Source organism: Zootoca vivipara, chromosome 6 (assembly GCF_965207765.1).
Source record: "Zootoca vivipara chromosome 6, rZooViv2.hap1.1, whole genome shotgun sequence".
Classification (NCBI taxonomy): Eukaryota; Metazoa; Chordata; class Lepidosauria; order Squamata; family Lacertidae; genus Zootoca; species Zootoca vivipara.
In genome coordinates this window covers 7,266,543-7,284,991 of record NC_142589.1, presented here as the reverse complement: position 1 = coordinate 7,284,991, position 18,449 = coordinate 7,266,543, and the positions used below count along the sequence as shown (strand labels likewise).

Sequence of the window (18,449 nt, the reverse complement as noted above, 5' to 3'; positions counted from 1 at the left end):
CTAAATCTGGTCTGTAGTTACTGCTGAAAAAAAGAACTAAAAAATCAAGGTACAGTAGAAGGCAAACAAAAAAAGCTTCATTTTCAAATACGTTGCAAAATTTAATTTTGTATATTAATGATTACAAGGTCCAAATGACTCTTAGTAATCATAGAATGGGACCCCGAGGGTCATCTAGTCCAACCCTCTGCAATGCAGGAATCTTGGCTAAAGCATCCATGACAGATGGCCATCCAACCTCTGCTTTAAAACCTCAGCTTAAGGAAGACCAGCTCTTACAGCTTTAAGTGAGAATTTCATTAGATCCAGATATTTATAAATAAAACATCTCTTTTTGCAAACCTTATTACCACCCCAACACAACACCAATCATATTTTCCCCACAGAATGTGAATGAAACAACCAAATTTGTATTTTGTGTGCATGTTTAATCTTAGTTTTCATTCAATTTTTTTGTTCTTCTGTTCTTGTGTGTTGTTGCGGTGTATGTTCTTGTTTAAATAAATAAAAAGAAAAATACATTTTTTAAGAAAAAGAAAAAAAGAAAGCCTGGCTGCAAAGAAAAATTTTCAGTAAATTGGTATAAAAGGTGAAAGTTGACTCTCTCTCGTCGGAGCCTTACGCAGGAGCTGGCTAATAACACTAAAGGCTCGCTTCTGTGTCGATCTCAGATGAGCCTCGCCAACTCAGGGAGGGAGCAACAGTGCTCCTGCAGGTGATCTCAAGCTGGGGTATAAGTGTTCAGGTGGCCCCTGAGGTACCCTGGACCTGTGTCATTCAGGGATTTGTAAAATAATACAAGGAGCTTCAACCTGGCCCAGTTGGAGATGTCAGCCAGGTGGCCCATCAACACTCTGGCCACCAGCAGAAGCTTCCAAGGACAGCCCCACATTGAGCGTGTTGCAGTAATCCAGCCTCGAAGTTATCCACTCATGGGCTACAGCGATCAGGCTACTTGGGGTGCCTCCTTTTGACAATGACTGGCCCTGCCTGTGTGAGCCTCTGCAGCCTGTCCCACTGGCCTGTGAGTCCATATTGTGCTTTATCAGGGACTAAGGTCCCCTTCTACCTTTCTGTCCGGCAGGTGCCTCTTGATGCACACGGAAGTCAAGTTCATCACCGGTCCCCATCAACTTCCTTGCAGTGTGATGTTCTCTTATGGCATCGGAGTATTTCTCATCTCATTCCTGGCCAGCTTCATTGCTATCCTGGTAAGAGACACAGGCACTCATTGCAAAAAAAAAGTTGGCCTCAGAAAAAGCAGAGCTGGGCTCCAGGTGATCTGGAATTACAGGTGTGGGCAGGGAGGTATTCCAGAAGCCAGGGTGTGGTCTAAAACAGGAGGGATTCAGTTACGGGTGGGTAGCCGTGTTGGTCTGCCGTAGTCGAAAATTTTTTTAAAAAATTCTTCCAGTAGCACCTTAGAGACCAACTAAGTTTGTTATTGGTGTGAGCTTTCGTGTGCATGCACACTTCTTCAGATACCATCTCAGGGTGATGTCTCTGCCATTGCCTGTTTTTATTCTTCAATGGCACCTCTCTCAGCCAATCTCCCGAGGAAGCTGGCTTGACTTATTTTTTAGGCCGTGCCAAATCCTTTGATTGAACCCCTTATTAACTAATTTCAGAAATTGTGGGGAGAACCGGGCACCCAGGAATTTTAGGAGACCCTTGCTCCCTGCGAACCCATAACTATACAGTTCATGCTAACCCAACAGTTTCATAATGTGAAGACAGTCCTCTGTTTTCATTTTTAGCTGTGTACATAATAAAGCTGTGCCAATCTATTGCAAAAGAGTCTGTGTGATTTAAACCATGTGTGAATTTTATTCTGTTAAGTCAATTTTTCCACAAGTGTTGCGAAACATACTTCATTGTACCAGTTTGTCAAAGAAGCAGCCCCCCCCCCCCCGATTCTTCCAGCATCTCATTATTACGAGCCTGGCCACCAGGGGTTTGAATTGAACTGTAACTTAGTGCCTCTTGCAAAAAGGCTGAGCAGAGCCAGCTCTGGACATTTAGTGCTTGGTTCAGTATTTGCTTTTATTTCAACAAATTCTTCCTGGAACTGAGCCGCTTTCCCACATGCCCACCACATGCCGATGAGACCCCAACATTCTCTAGCATTTTGATGACTAGGAAGAGCCAATGTAGGATGGGGCGTATCGGTGTGAGATACCATTTTTGCAATACAGTGCAATTGCATCTTATGGGCAATTGACTTGCACAATTTCAACCCTACAAATTGAAACCTTGCAAATTAATTGAATGCAAGGCGGAGAGCGTAAAAGCTCATTTTGTGCTGCGTTTTCCTGATTTGGAAAGAGCTTTTAAGCAGCCACATTGCTTACTTGGCTCTGGGATGCTCTCATGAGATTTCACAGGAACTTAGATGGCCCTGCAAGATCTCGTGAGAGCATCCCAGAGCTTGTGTGCTGAATGAGACTTGCCCAGTAAGGAAAGCAGAGTGCTTAAAAGCTCTCTGCCTTGCTTGCGGGGTAAGGTCTGCTCTCGCGCAGGCTCAGGAAGGTAAGGAGGGTCAGTTCAAGTATATGTGGTTTTGCATATATAGGACTGTGGTTTTCAACATCGCAATATATCACCAGCTAAACTTAGCAATAGACCGATTCAGCACGTTGTCTGAAATAAGTCTGGAGCTATGTAGAGGCATTGGCTGGCTTCACTATTTCCCCCACATTGTGATTTTTGCATAGCGCGCACACACACACACACACCATGTTTTGTGATATATTGCCAGGTCAAAAACTATGGTGCCGATATTGCAGTATAGGCTTCAAAACCAGTTTTGGACGCTGTATCAATATATCGCCCACCCTAAATGTAACTCACTTGCCAGATGCTATTTTGCTGTATTTTTAGTGCTCCCTGTTTCATCTACTTCATTGCTATTATAGGCAGAAGGTTGTGCTGAATTTTATTTTATTTACACATTGAGTGTATTGCTCATGTTAGTGAGATTTATAGCAACACCTTCCTCTGAGGAAGTCAGGGTGTATGTACCGAAACAAAGACTAATTAAAAAATGGGAATATGTAGATGATTATTTTAGGAAGAAAAATATAAAAACAGAATTAGTGGTTTGCTTAGCTTAGAGGATCACAGGGGAATTACAAGGGAAATGTGATAAGAAAGAAATTTATAAAAAGATAGGTTTCAGGATAATTGTAACGCAAGAAATGAGAGAGTTTGAGAGGTAAGCGATGTATTAAAGTTTGGAAGTGGATTTTATTTATATATGAGGTTTTGATTTATGTAATAAGATTTGGGAAGAAATTGTACTGACTTTCTTTTATTGTATTGTTTTTAAAGTGAATTAATAAAGTTTATTTAAAAAAAAATCCTGGGCTTCATGGCTGCCTGGGGCTTAGAGCCCAAGCCCCTCCTCATTAAACGTGATCAGGAGGAACTAGTAGATTCTGATAACTGGTTTTGGTTTTTCTGCAGGTTTTGCTTATCCGAGCCCGGGGGCTGTACAAGAGGTTTCTGAATTCAACCGGCTACATGGGCGATCAGGAGTGGGCAATGATTAAGATGGTAGAGCAAAGAGTGTTTTTGTACCCCATGATATTTTTTTGCTCCTGGGGTCCAGGTAAGGAAAGCCTTGTTACGTGTCTAGTATGTCAATGAGAGTTACTCCCAGATAAGTAGATACAGATATATATGTGGCTTGCCCTCTCAGATAAGTTAATTTAAAGGAAATAAATAAAACGATGTTCCGTCTTACCCTTTCTCCCGATAACCCACAAAAAAAAGGCATTCTGGAAAATTAGGGGCCTCTAGAGCTTGGAAAGCACATCAGAGTGCAAGTAGATAAATAGGTACCGCTCCAGAGGGAAGGTAAACGGTGTTTCCATGCACTGCTCTGGTTCGCCAGAAGTGGCTTAGTCATGCTGGCCACATGACCTGGAAGCTGTACGCCGGCTCCCTCGGCCAGTAACGTGAGATGAACGCCGCAACCCCAGAGTCGTCCACGACTAGACCTAATGGTCAGGGGTCCCTTTACCTTTAGAGCTTGGAAGCTCCAGAAAGGTTTTTGGGGGATGTAAGTTGGATGAAAGGGGAGAGGAGCTGGAGACTGGAAAATGTCCTTTTGTGAACTTCCATGAATTAACTTGCCTGTCTAATATGCTAATGCTCTTGTACCAGTGTTATTTGACATTCTGGATCAATAATAATCTGCAGGCTTTTAAATCCCCACCAAAAAAGATAAACAAACAAAACTATTATTATTCTATACAGTGTCCGGGGGGGGGGGACACCCACTTAAAGACCCACCAAAAATTGCTCTGCTTCTGAGGCAGGGCAAGTTGTGCTAAGCACACCCACTTCAGAGCTAGATTTCTCCCTGTGTTTCCCTTTCCTTATCACTGAAATTTTGTTTAGAGAGAGCCTGAAACTCGTAAGGATTTTATGGATGCAGTTTTTCAAAATGAAAAACTTGTGATCTAAATACGAGGGGGTAGAATAGGAAAGAAGCAAGCTTATATTTGTAAACGTGAAGATGAAAAACAAAGAGGTGTGTTGGCATGTATTGTTTTTTTTAAAATGAATAAATAAGTGCGTTGGACTTTTCAGCTGAATTCTGAGCCCACAAAATCCAGGGGCATATTTAGCAACTTGGATTCCTCAGTGGCTCAGGTTAATTGATAAAGCTCTCAAATTATTGTTAAAACATCTGGCAGTGGGGAAAGGGTGTTATATGTAAAGCAGGGGTGGGTGACCTTTGTCACCTTGAGGGCCGCAGTCTCTCGTGGACAGCCTTCCAGGGGCCACTCACCATGAACACCTCCCTTGTTCTCTTATACTAGCAGTGGCGCCCACCAGAGAGGAGCCATTCCAGCTGAAAAAAAGCCCTGGTTTAAATTGTTTTAAAAGTATTGTATTTTCAGTTGTATTCTTTAAAGCAGGCTTCTTCAACCTCGGCCCTCCAGATGTTTTTGGCCTACAACTCCCATCATCCTTAGCTAGCAGGACCAGTGGTCAGGGATGATGGGAATTGTAGTCTCAAAACATCTGGAGGGCCGAGGTTGAGGAAGCCTGCTTTAAAGTTTTGAAGTTTACCACCCTGGGACTTCTTTGAGAGGATACAGGTTTAATAAGTAAAACGAATAATTGGCTGGGGAAATAAAAACACCTAGCTGTGCCTGGCTGAAGTCACTTTGGGGCTACAGCGATGCGATGCGATTTTATTGGTGGCTGTTTTTGAGTCCTCCCCTCCCCATTTTTCCAGCCTTTATCCTTGGAATCTTCAGACTGACATCTTTGGAGCACACCAGGCTGTACATGGGATTTTGTGTTTTAGAGGTAAGCATTGTGTTAATTTTCGAAGCCCTGAACAACTTAGGTCCAGAGTCCCTCAGAGATCGCCTGAACCCTCGATCACATGCAGGAGAGTCTTTGCTTGTTCCCCGAGTTGATGAGGCAAATTTGACAACAAGAAGAAGCAGAGACTTTAGTATCGTTGGCCCAAGCCTGTGGAACACTCTGCCACTAGAGATTTAGCAGGTGTTCTTTTGTGCCAGGTTTTCAATGCCTGCTGAATTTTTTTTCTTTTCCATCAGGCTTATGTAGGCAATTAATAGTGCATTTTTCCCCCCACAAGAGTTACCTGACTTCTGATTTTAACATTTTTACATGGTTTTCATTGCATGGCTTTATGTACAGTTGTTTATTTTTAAAATGAATACGGTTCTGAGAAATACAGCCCTGGAAAAAGTGCTGGTTCAAATGGGAGCTGCCCTGTGACCTCGCTGAAAACAAGGGGCTTGTCAGTGCCTGAGCAGGTGATTGTGGGAATGTTCAGGGTGGCAGGAGAGGATATATTGTTTATTAATATCCTTCCTAACCTGCGCTACCAAGTTCCTTTATCCATGCACAGCAGACAGCTGGTTGCAGGCTCGTGTGAGCCTCTATTATACAATTCAATCTGTCTCAGATTGAATTGAATGTTCCTGGTAAATTCCCTTGAATCCCTCTTAAAAAGAATAAAGATGCCACAGTCTTATTCACAGATGATAAAATAAGTTTACTCACATCAGTTCACAGTTGGATCCCTGAAGGCAGACTTAGTTACAAATATGTACATGTGGATCTACCCCATATCCTATATAATAAAGTGCAAATGTCTCTGCGTCCAGTATTCCCTGTGTCCCTGGGTTTGCGCTACTGCGCATGTGCCCCACGGACACAGGGATTGGACGCAGAGACTTGGAACGCACACTCGCGCGCGTGCTCTCCCCACCCACCACCCACCCCTCTGCCTACCGTTTCCCTCGCAGTCCTCAGAAGAATCGCGGCCTTCTCCTGGGCGCCCGTTGGCCAGCTGGGCTTAGCGGAGCGCCCCAACGAAGCGGCATATTCTAGTGCCCGTTTATTAAACGGGCTGAATGACACTAGTGGGGGAATAATCCCAGTGCTGCTGCTGGCTGAGAGCTAGCAGAGCAGTCCTAGCTAAAAGCTGGTCAAACGACAAAGGAAGTGAAAAAGAAGGAGGTGTGCTGCGTGACTTGTCCTTTTGTTACCTGGACAGGTAAGACCATGCCCACCTTCTATCACATGCAAAAGGAAGGATGCTGCAGCCAGGAGGAACAGGAAGTTTTGACTACATTTGCATCCCTCTGGGCTCTGTGACGGAAGCTGTCAATGCAAGGAAAATAAAAATAAAACGGGCAGCGTGAGCCTCAGGTCAACGCCCGCCGGCACCACTGACATGACCAGGGCTGCGGACAATGGGGCCTCTGGGCTAGCCCTGCAGGGTGGGCCCTTTGCCCCAACTGCAGCTGGGGTAATAAAGCCACATTAAAATGAATCCTAAAAACTAGGTGGCGCTGTGGTTAAACCACTGAGCCTAGGGCTTGCTGATCAGAAGGTCGGCAGTTCGAATCCCTGTGACGGGGTGAGCTCCCGTTGCTTGGTCCCAGCTCCTGCCCACCTAGCAGTTCGAAAGCACGTCAAAATGCAAGTAGATAAATAGGAACCGCTACAGCGGGAAGGTAAACGACGTTTCCATGTGCTGCTCTGGTTCGCCAGAAGCGGCTTTGTCATGCTGGCCACATGACCTGGAAGCTATACGCCGGCTCCCTCGGCCAATAATGCGAGATGAGCGTGCAACCCCAGAGTCGGTCACGACTGGACCTAATGGTCAGGGGTCCCTTTACCTTTACCTTAAAAACTAATAGCGAACTCATTCTCTACCTGCCAACTGCACTGTCCGCCTTCCGAGAGGGAGAAAAGCATCACCCAAGGTTTGCAGAAGTTCAGGAAATATGTCAGGGTGGGGGAATGCCAAAACAGCCCAGGGAAGACAGAACAGGTTTGCCCCGTCATCTCCAGCTGGGTGAGAGTACCTTTTTCAAAAATGATTTTTTTTCTAAAGACGACTCTGCGTGCAGATTGTTAGCTTCAGCCCTGTGTGAGCTGGCTACAACTTATGGCCTAGGCTTGTAGGGTCCTGCCCGCCTCCGCTCCCTCCTCTTTCCATCTTCAGGGCTCAGTGGTGGGAGGGAGCGCAGAGATAATCTCCAGCACCCTCTGCCTCCCGGGTCTCAAGTTTGGGACGGGGACGGGGGCGCTCCTGACCTGGCAAGTGTACTGAGCCTTGTTCAGGAGCTACACACTGCTGATCGACTTTTGCTTTTGGGCAGGTGGGTTGTTGTTTTTATAGAAAAAAACAGGATGGAGAAGGAAATGGAATTGTCATGCTTAACTAGGCCATTTCCAGGAGGGGAGGGGAAGGGGCTGAACGTTTTGTTGAAGGTTCTACTCGTCTTTCAAAATGGCAGTGGGGTGCTCCTTCTGAAAAGCAAATGGAGATTTTTTTGGGGGGGGGAGGTGGCTGCTCTTTGGGGCCACTCGGTTTATGGGATTTCTACCCCAGTATCTTCTCTTCAAAGAGCTCAGGTGACAATCTACACTCTTCCCCTGTGAGGTATGTCAGGCTGAGAGTCAGGATGACCAACAGGTCCAAGACAACTGGCCCAAGACAGGTCGTGGGTAGTATTCATGTTATTTCATGTCAAAGATTTATATTGGGGAGGGGCAGCGATAAGAGCACCTTGTTTCGAATGCAGAAGGTATGAAGGGCAGGGGGAAGCTGAGGCAAACAATTTCAGAGGCGGCCTTTTTGTCTGTTTAAAGATGTGGATAAGGAGAAGGAATACCTTTAAGGGAGTAAAAGAGGGTGATAGCCAAAGAAAAGCACAGTAAACAGCAGCAACAGTGAGGATAGGAGACTCCAGAGAGGCTGGAAACGGACTAAGCCTCAACATGAATGCAAAGTATTTCATGGAGTTGGACCAGTGGCTTTCAGGCAAGGGTCCCTCCCAGTCGCCCCAGACCTACCTGGAGGTGCCAGGGATTGAACCCAAGACCTTCAGCATGCAGATCAAGGGCTTTACTGCTACGTTGTGGTCCTTCCCCCAAAAGGTAAATTAAGGTGCTAGTCCTCATAGTCTTGAGAAAAAATAGAGCTGATTGAAATGGCACCGCCGGATTCTGCTGCTTCAACTGGAATTCTGCTGCTCTCCAGTTCTGCTGCAGCCACTGACCCTGCCCGTCTCCCCATCTCTCCTAGGCCCTGACGGCGTCATCCCAGGGCCTCCTGAACTGCGCCATTTCCTGCTGGACCCAGCATACGTTCCGCTGCATGAAGCGCAGGGCCTGCCAAGATGGCGAGACCCAGACGCCACTCCTGCGGTCCCAGAAGAGGTTCTACGAAAGCACACTCCCTGCCGCTGGCCGCCAGGCGGAGGCCAAGTCCGCTGCAGGCTCCACGGTGCTGTGAGCAAGGGAGCTTTTGGAGTCCCTCTAGCTGAGCACCCGAAACTCACTCCTTCCCATTCCTTTGGCACCCTCCTCGCTGCCACATATTGCCAGAGGAGGAAATGGGCAGCCCAGCCACCTTGGCCCACCAGGCTCCCCACCTGATCCCACCCATGCCCTGCCAAGTTAAGAGGCCTTATCCAGTCCAGCGCCCCGTAACCTACGAGGTGGGAGGGCACGGGCAAGAACTCTGGCATTCAGAAAAAGGACTGGGTCTACAGCCGGCACACGGAGCAAGACCGCGACTGGCCAGCGGCAATGGCACCCTCTCCCCCATGAGGCTTTTGGTGGAGCAGGAAAACTGAGGCTTCATCATGGGAGCTGGATGGTGTGTTTGACAACCATTATTTATATGGGTGAGAGGGAGGGAGCCTCTTTTAATTCTGCAACTACAGGAGATTATACCAGGACTGTGTTGGAATCTGGATGTGCGTGATAATAGGCTGCTGTGGGGCCGACTTTTCTTCCCCAGAGCTGCTTGTTTTTGTCGTTTTCTGCTCGACAGTAAAGACAAAAGGGAACATGCGGCATTTATTGTCTTGGATATTATTATTATTATTATTAGGCAGAGAAACTGTGACTGGCACAAGGGCCACCCTGTGAGCTTCGTGTGTGAGTGGGGATTTGAACCCAACTCTCTCCCAGACCTAGTCCAGCTCTCCAACTACTGCACCATCACTGACTCATACACACACCACACAATTTTGTGTGTGTGTGTGTGTGTGTACACGCTTGTACACATCGAGGGGGCCCTTTGAATACATTGCGAATTGTGCACATCTCTGCATGCTTATTTGGAAGCAAGTGCCACTCCTGCAATGGGACTCCTTCCTGGGCAAGCTTGAGCAGCCACAAGCATGTCTCTCCTCCATCATTTGCTCAGTTTTTGCCAACATGATGTCCTCCAGCCGCTTTGGACCAAAACTGCCCCCAGCCCTGCCCCACAAACTGCAGGAAGGGAATCTTGTGCTCAGGTCCTGCTAGTGAGTTTACCACATGCCTCTGTTAGGCCACTGTAAGAACAGGATGTTGGACTTGATGGGCCATTGGCCTGACTCGGCAGGACTCTTCTCACATTACGTCTGCTGTTTCACCCTGGATGAAAAGTGCAAGTGAGGGGAAGCCAAGGTTGTACACATGGTTTATTGTGCAGACCCAGTTCCTAAATGCTAGTGAAATGATACTTAGATGGCCCTCGAAGTTCTAAGTTTAGTCACCCAACAAGGACAAACTGTTTTACTACTGCCAGGTTACACAGCACGGAGTGTAACATTTGATTTCATTAAACTATTTCGGTGCATTCTTCTTAAGGCTTTCGCAACTGGGGGGGAAATGCAAATTTTATTGGAGCAAAGACAGCATTACAACTGCTCCTATTATAAGGACTATATACAGGGGAAATTTATTTCTGGGATGAGGGAACATGTGCCCCCCTTGCATATGGCTGAACTACAGTTCCCATCAGCCACTGGCACAGCATGGTCAGCAGTCCAGGGATGATGGGAATTGGGGTCCACATGCCACCAACCTCTGCTTTATTATGGATGCTTTGGAGTGCAGTCGATCCAAGGATGCCTTGAAATGTCCACAAGCATTACTCTTTGGAATCCAAAGTTTTGTCAACAGCTGGGCCGCTGCCCTGCAGATTCTCTCCAACCCGTGAGCTGGTGAATCGCCTACGCTGACTTCCAAACCATCCTAGTAGCTTCAGCAGCCTTGGCGCAATGACAGTGATAGCGGCAAGACCCAGGATTCCTAGAGGGATCACTGTTCCAAAAGTTTGTTTCACCACTTTTCTTGGGCTCCAGGTCTGTACTGGAGACCCGCCATCAATGCTTCCCCCGGGCCCCCAAAACCTGCAGTTCGGAGGGGCCCAGCCGTAGTTGCAGTGGCAGTTATTGAGGTTGTTACAAATACCTCTGTCACTGCACTTTTTCTTGGGATCACACGCTATCTTCTCCCTGGAAATGCACTTCCGGTTCTTGCAGAGTTTCCCAGAGTCACATGGAGTGCCGTCAGGCACCACTCCAAGATCCACAAAATCTGTCCCGCCGTGGTAGGCCATGCTCCAGCAGGCAGCACCAGACACCTCAGTGTGGGTCACGGAATAGTGTGGTATTGAAGGTACCTCTACGACGTTGGTACACTGAATTCTCCCGCACTTTACGTCTTGAGGCTGGCATTTCACAAAAGTACTTCCTGTCGAATCGCCGCCACAGTTGCCATACTCATTCCCCACAGTATTCAGAGACTGAAAGCAGGATGCCTTAGCCGCTCTGGCTCCATAGCCAAAGATCCTGGCACACAGGAAGTTGTGAGTCCAACACTGCTTGGCGTAACAATGGGAGCTGTGTTCGCTGCACGGCGTCCCGTCTTGCATGTACACATCATTGGGGCACCACTCAGATTTCCCACTACAGTACTCAGGAAGGTCACACTCATTGATCTGAATTCGGCAAAGGTTTCCCTCTGGAAGGAAGCTACAGTTTTTACAACATTGCCCAGAAGAGCATTGTGCATGTGGCTTCAAGGTGCAGTCAGTGTTGCAGCAAGGATCCTGCCTGCACCTCTGCAAGCTGCCACAGTCACATTCTTCCCCCTTATCCAGCAGTCCATTGCCACAACGCTTGAAAGCTATTGTTTTGGGGGGCGTGTTGGCCAGGCAGTCCAGGTGCCCATGCAGCACAAGTTCTGCATAAGTATGAATGCTGCAGTTGCTGAACTTGCTCGTTTCCGCCTGGTACGAATGCATGACACAGCTTTTGTATCCTCCACAAACACAGTTGGATTCGTCGTGTTCAAGCCCCATGTGGTGACCCAACTCATGGGAAACGGCCCTTGAAAAGAGAATTGGATTCTTCTCCAAGTAGCTCATAACCCCTGCAGAATAGCTTGGCCTGCAGATGGCATTCCTGTACGACTTCCCGAGGGTGTGGTGGAACTTCTGGTGAATGAACAGCAGGGCTGTGTCGTGCTTAACCCACTTCGCAATATTGTTCACTCTCCAGCTATTGAAAGCATTCAGAAGCAACCTGATGTCATTGGTAACCTCGAATCGGTTGCCTGTGTTCCAGATCTCCAGTCCGATCAGGACAACATGTGTGTGCACCTCGTGGAAATGCACATCAATTAAGTTAATTATGTCCAAAATGAGGTACGTCATCCTGGTTTCATTGGCACCTTCAAACTGAAACAGCTTCTGGTCCACAACAACGTACAGCTCAATGTATTTTGGGAGCCTCGGGTCAGGCTGGTGCCACTTTTCTATCTTCCGTTCTTTTGCCTGACGCTTTGCAACTGGAGCTCTCATTCCACACATTGGCAGCCTTGGTTCTTTGATCAAGTAGAGAAGGTGCTGAAAAGTTGAAGAATCGTGGAAAGGTTCTATGCCGTAATTTCTGTCTCTGATACTTAGGAATCCTGTCAAGCCAGAGCAGGTCTTAAGAACCACAAGCGAATTGGCTATGCCATCCACATGCCCTTCATGGTAGCATTCAACAGGGATGTAGGGATGACTTTCGATCCGTCTGCCCTGGGAACTGTATGTGAAGAGTGGGAGGTTTTTGACCAGGAAGTCCTCCTTCCTGGGCTTCAGCTGAATGACGTAGTCCTTTCCTGACACCTTGAGGATATAAGAAAGTTCACCCTTCTTGGCTTTCCCTCCCCAAAGCACCAACCGCCTTGGGATAATCACTTCGTACGACGTAGACTCAGGAGGAGGAAATGAGCTGGTGGGAAGGAGGAACCCCAGCAAAATAACAGGATTCATCAACTGCAGAAACAGCCATTTGTGGAGGCCACCACTGCCACGCGCCATGATTTGCTTCCACTATTTGCTATCCTTAAACAGCCTAGAGTAGAGATGAGACAGGCTGGGCTTTCTGACTTAACATCCCCACCAATCATTAATTCTCAAGGGGCTTTTAAAAGCTTGTCAGTGTGCTCAAGAAAACACAAGGCAATACCCGCCACTACCACCACCTCTCTCTTGACAGTTGACGTCATTTGGTTGTGATACGAGTTTAAAAAGGTGGTGTGCCCACTGCGGTCTGGCATTTGCAAATGGAGTTAGGGTAACTAACCAAAACACTGGCCTTCCTTAAACCTTTGACTCTTAAACGCCTCCGCAACTTCATGGCCTAGGTGCCACCATTTTCTCTTCTCAGAATCTGTTGTGGTCACCTTGCCAGGTGATACCAAGGACCAAAAGGAGGAGGGGTGGACACTAGAGAGAGGAAGATACCCAATAATTATATTCCTCTAGTCCAAGGAATTATCATTTAATCTTCTAAAGTGTACTTCCAGAGACTTATAGATGACAAAGGAGACAACAAAAAGGGAGGAGGAACCAACATGCCTGCTTCAAATGTCTTCTCCTGTGGTTTCTTCTGTGGTGGGAAATTCCATGACCAGGCTAACAGCTTCTCATGCTTTTTTGAATGTGGAACATTCCGTCGGCTGAGGCAGGTGGGCATTGGAAGAGCACGGAACAGGGTAGAGAGCAGCTGTTTGCTATTCTCAATGTGGATCGGGACCCACTTATTGCTGGAATCCTGGCCAAGAGGGCTAACCTAGGCCACATTCACACTGTGGGTTTAAAGGGGAATTGTGAAGGAAGAGTACACATGAGTAGCCGACAGGGACAGGGAGAAAGGTCAGGTGGGCTAAAGCTCAGAATGATCTCAGGCTTGCAAGAGAGGTGAAAGATAATAATAAAGGTTTCTTTGGCTATGTTCAAAGCAACAGGAAGTGTGGTAGGTCCTCTGCGGGGAGAAAACGGAGAAATTGAGTGACAGAGAGAAGGTGGAAGCTGCTCAGCACCTACTTGACCTCTGTCCAAAAGGAAATCAGTGCCTAACCTGGCGATAACACAATAAACAATGCAAGGAGGGAACTGCAGCCCAGTATAGGAGAAGAGGTGGGAAAGGTACACCTAGCTACGTTAAACAAATTCAAAGCTCCCAGGGTCTGATGAGCTGTACCCAAGGTGGTGCTGTTGTTTAGTCGTTTAGTCGTGTCCGACTCTTCGTGACCCCATGGACCAGAGCACGCCAGGCACTCCTGTCTTCCACTGCCTCCCGCAGTTTGGTCAAACTCATGTTCGTAGCTTCGAGAACACTGTCCAACCATCTCGTCCTCTGTCGTCCCCTTCTCCTAGTGCCCTCAATCTTTCCCAACATCAGAGTCTTTTCCAAGGATTCTTCTCTTCTCATGAGGTGGCCAAAGTATTGGAGCCTCAGCTTCAGGATCTGTCCTTCCAGTGAGCACGCAGGGCTGATTTCCTTCAGAATGGATAGGTTTGATCTTCTTGCAGTCCATGGGACTCTCAAGAGTCTCCTCCAGCACCATAATTCAAAAGCATCAATTCTTCGGCGATCAGGCTACTAAAGGAGTTTGAGAATGTAATCTCAGAGCCTCTGTCTATGATCTTTTGAGAATTCCTGGAGAACAGATGAAGTCCCTACAGATTGGAGGCAAGCAAATGTTGTCCCCATCTTCAAATAAGGGGGGAAAGAAGACCCAGGTAACAGGTGAGCTCGACATCAATACCAGGGAAAGGCCCTAGAACAGATAATTCAACAGTCGGTCTGTGAGCATTTAGAAAAGGATGCTGTGATTACTAAGACCCAGCGTGGGTCTCTCAAAAACAAGCCTTGCCAGACAAATCTTATTTCTTCTTTTGAGAAGAGTTATGAGCTTGGTGGATCGGGGGAATGCTGTGGACATAGTGTATCTTGATTTCAGTAAGGCTTTTGACAAAGCCCACCCATGATATTCTTGTGAGGAAGATGGTAAAATGTGGGTTGAATTAGGTAACAGGTGGATTTGTAGCTGGTTGACTGACTGAATGCTGGGTCTGGTGAGACACTTGCATGTTTGCAATGATTTCAATGACCTGCTTCCTTTTCCTGATAATGGGTCTGCCTGATGCCTTCCCGTTCCCTGTCCAGTTGCCCCTCAAAACCGTATTTGCTTGAACCCTCTGGTGGCCACAATTTAAGGAGGATATTGACAAGTGGGAATGTGTGCAGAGGAGGGCAACCAAGATGATCAAGGATCTGGAAACAGGGCCTTGTGAAGAAAGGTTGAAGGAGCTGGATCTATGATTCTGTGACCATGCCTTAGTGCAATTCAACCTGTAACCACACCTAGGCAAAGCAAATCATATCCTTCCTCAACCCCTTGCACCCTTTTTCTTTTGCAATACCTTCTGTGCTGAATTGTCGATTGCAAGCTGCCTGGGGCAGAGACCTGTCCCCTTCTCCTTTGGAAAGGCATGACGTGTGCAGATGGTGCTATATGGACAATGCATGGGTCTTCTGTGGGACAGACTGATCTCATAATTCAGGCATGTCCAAAATCCGTTCCAGGGCCTAATCCGGCCCATCGTTTGGTTTAATCTGGCCCCTGTGGCAGTTCATTTACTTGGGCAAAATCCTTTATAAAAGCTCAACAACTTTGGGGCAAAATTGTAAAGAAAGCTCAACAACGTTGGGCTTTCTTTGAAAAATGTTTGGGCACCCCATCATAATTGGATTAAGGATAAGCAAAGGAGGAAAAAGTCACTGCACTGCACACTCCTTAAGAAATAATAGCCCCATTCAGCCCTTTGTTCCAACGCTTTGCAACATATATACATGCTTAATATATTGGGGCAACAGACAAAACTGTGATGGAAAGTGCATTTAGACCAGCGATGGGAGAACATATGGAAAGAACAGGTTCCCCACCTCCGATTTAGATCTGCACCCTCATAAGCCAAACTGCCAATGCCAACAAGCTCTGAATGCATTACGTGGGCAATGGGAAGCTATTCATCAAAAACTGGTGGAGTTTAGAAACAGACCTCATTATTCTACAAAATGCAGACTTTTTACTCTGCCCAATTTTGCCATGCAGAAGATGGCTGGGGGTGAGGAAGCTGGCCAATGGAGGCACTCAACTGATCTTGAGACGATACCTGCTGCTAAAATGCTAATCTGCAATTTAATTTCTAAAACTTTTTTAAAAAAACAAAAAACAACAAGAGCCAGATACTTTTAAAAGTTTTAGTAAAATTATTTATGTACACCAATGCATAATATTTACATTTATATAATACTGATGGGCGGGGGAGAGAACCGAACTGAACCATGGTACACTGAAATGGTGAAGGAAGATGATTTTGAGGGAACTTCATCCATGCTGCCAGCCAGCCTCAGAACAAACTCCCCTTTCCTGGACAAGTCCCTGCTTCTCTGAATAACAAACCAGACAAGCTCATCTGAGCTAGTTGGAACATGATGCCCCCCATAGTGAGGGGCTGCTGAGAAAATCCCAACAGGGAAAATAAACGTGGAAAACATTGCATCAGAAAAAAAGAAATCCACCTGCATTTCCAGTTCCACGAATGATTGGCAGGTGCTGTTATGAATCTGGTACCTTTGCAAACAGGGGGTTTTTTTCTGGCCAAAGGGAAAGTTGGAAGATTTTCCACACACAAATCCTCTATAGTTGCCTTCCCCAACTTGGTGCCCTCCAGATGTGTTGGACTACAACTTGCATCAGCCGCACAGCATGGCCAACTATCAAGGATGATGTAAGTTGGTTCAGAAATGGAGGTTTCCAAAAAAAGAACTACATTGGTTCCTGTTCACATTCATGGCGGCCAAACGCTGGAAGTCAGCTGCAGGAGATTTCCAAGACTCTTGGTACCACCAGATCTGGACCACTGCTTTAACGGAAAAAATTATAACAAAATGCAGCTGAACCCTGCGCAATCCGAAAGTGAAGGACAGCTTTTCTAAATCCTTTTATTGCATCATACATTAAAAGGAACACAACTGGCAGCTACCTCAGGGATTCCTTTAGATAATATGCTTATGAAGGACAATCATCTGGAATTATAACGCTGTTTTTGGAGTACCACCACTCCTTTCTCTCGCCTCATATCATTCCATTCTCTTTCTTGTTTAGATCACTTTTTCTCTTTTGCCTTTAGTATTGCTATTACTGCTTTTTGCATATTAGAAAATGAAAACTATTTTTTTTAAAAAAAAAGGATGATACAAGTTGCAGTCCAAAAAAAATGTGGAGGACGTGGTTGGGGAAGGTGGCTCTAAACACATTATCCTAGAAGCGCCGCCAGGGTGGAAAAACGGAAGGTTGCACAACTCATTTGGCAAGACTTTGTCCCCTTTTGCTTACTGCTTTCTGTCCATCCAATTCAGAAAACAGCTACTGATGCAGAGGTTTCCTTTGTATGTATGAAGCTCTGCAAGGGCTCCCCTGGTTTACTTCAAAAGTGATGGCAAATCTGTGTGAATATTCCTCTGAAGTTAACAAAATTACCCATGCCTAGGTTCTACACATGCTTAGTGGTTGCAGTACTGAGTGGGCTGTTGGTATTCTCAAGAGGAAGTCTTCCTCAGCAACCCGCTCCCCGTGGACTTGTCCATTGAAAGCAAAACCCCTATCCAGTATCTGCCTTGCCTTGTATTGTATTATGAAACACATAACTTAGAACCAAAACCAACCCAGAGATCTCAGCCACTTAACCGCCTTTAAAATAAGATATGCTGGCAGGCATAACAAGGCATTTTTTGAAAATAAACCCACTTATCTTGTTAACCAGAGTGGTGAAAACAGAGCATTCTGGGAACTGCTTATGCTAGCGGGGAGGGGTCAGCCACTGAAATTTAAGAACAGCCTCAAAGCCACACACACTTGTTTCGGCATAGCCTACTCCTTGCACATGTAAGTTGTCACAGAATTTCTGCAGAAAATGGCAAGGCAACCGCTGTTGTGAGTTCTTCACCACACCACTGCAAGCCAAGTCACTCTTAATGCCCTCCGTTGGGAGGGAAATCGAGGAACAGTGGTTCCAAAACAAAGGTGTGTGTCACATTCTTGAAGAATACGGGTGCCAATTTTCAGAGCAGAACAATACCGAAAGGGAAGATGCTGCTGTTTATTTCACTGAGAACAGGACCAGAGACATTGGCTTCTGGATAGTTTGATGTCCCCACACAGAAGTAAATTCCAGCTGGGCAGCTACTGACAAGCTGGTGGTAAAGATTCACCTCACCTGGAACTTTTGAAGAGCGTTCAAGAGCCTCTTTCCACTCCAGCATGGCTCTTCTGAGTAGACGCCTCCATCTGCATTGCAGGGCGTTGGAAAAGAGACGACTCTTTGGGCCAATTCCAATTCTATGAACCTCGCTCTGCACAGCATCAGTGAATATAATGCTTCCTGCTGTGAGCAAGACTTCAGAAGGCCCATCTTCTCTTGACATTTGGCTTGTGGGCATGTCCAGAGAAGGGCTTCTCCAATCGTTTCCTGGTGCCCAAGTCAGATCATGGTTTTGTACTTACGCCTTGCCCCAATTTATTAGATGTGAACAAGCATGGAGGGTGGCCTCTTGATGCACCTTCCTCCCAGTTTAATACTTTCCACTGGGAATTGTTGGAAAGAACTAAGAAAAAGGCTGTTACACATTGAGACAGCATCCTTGTTAGGCAAGGGTTCCAGTCCTGACTTACACAAAATTAGGGCAGAGGCAGCTAAGTGAGCAATGAGCTAAATAGCAGTAAAAGGACAAAAAATGGAGCATAGCAACTGATGAGGC

General features: G+C 46.5%; 2 protein-coding genes across 2 annotated transcripts in view; one reads left to right on the top strand and one right to left on the bottom strand.

Annotated features, from left to right (window-relative positions):
• TMEM116 (transmembrane protein 116) overlaps positions 1 to 9,371 on the top strand; it is a 31,135-nt gene extending 21,764 nt beyond the window's left edge. The window contains exons 8-11 of the mRNA XM_035117174.3: positions 1,085 to 1,211; positions 3,466 to 3,610; positions 5,252 to 5,325; positions 8,594 to 9,371. Coding sequence (XP_034973065.3) covers positions 1,085 to 1,211; positions 3,466 to 3,610; positions 5,252 to 5,325; positions 8,594 to 8,803 — 556 coding nt within the window. The 3' untranslated portion in view covers positions 8,804 to 9,371. The remainder of the gene's footprint in view (positions 1 to 1,084; positions 1,212 to 3,465; positions 3,611 to 5,251; positions 5,326 to 8,593) is intronic.
• Positions 9,372 to 9,971: 600 nt separating this feature from the next.
• On the bottom strand, positions 9,972 to 13,232 carry LOC118085985 (disintegrin and metalloproteinase domain-containing protein 21-like). Its single transcript, XM_060276339.2, has one exon. It carries the CDS (start codon positions 12,656 to 12,658, stop codon positions 10,436 to 10,438), a length of 2,223 nt encoding a protein of 740 aa, XP_060132322.1. The 5' UTR covers positions 12,659 to 13,232; the 3' UTR covers positions 9,972 to 10,435.
• Positions 13,233 to 18,449: the final 5,217 nt, after the last annotated feature.

Excerpts from the sequence above, each read along its gene's own strand:
- LOC118085985 (XM_060276339.2), bottom strand. The coding sequence starts at position 12,658 with ATGGCGCGTGGCAGTGGTGGCCTCCACAAATGGCTGTTTCTGCAGTTG.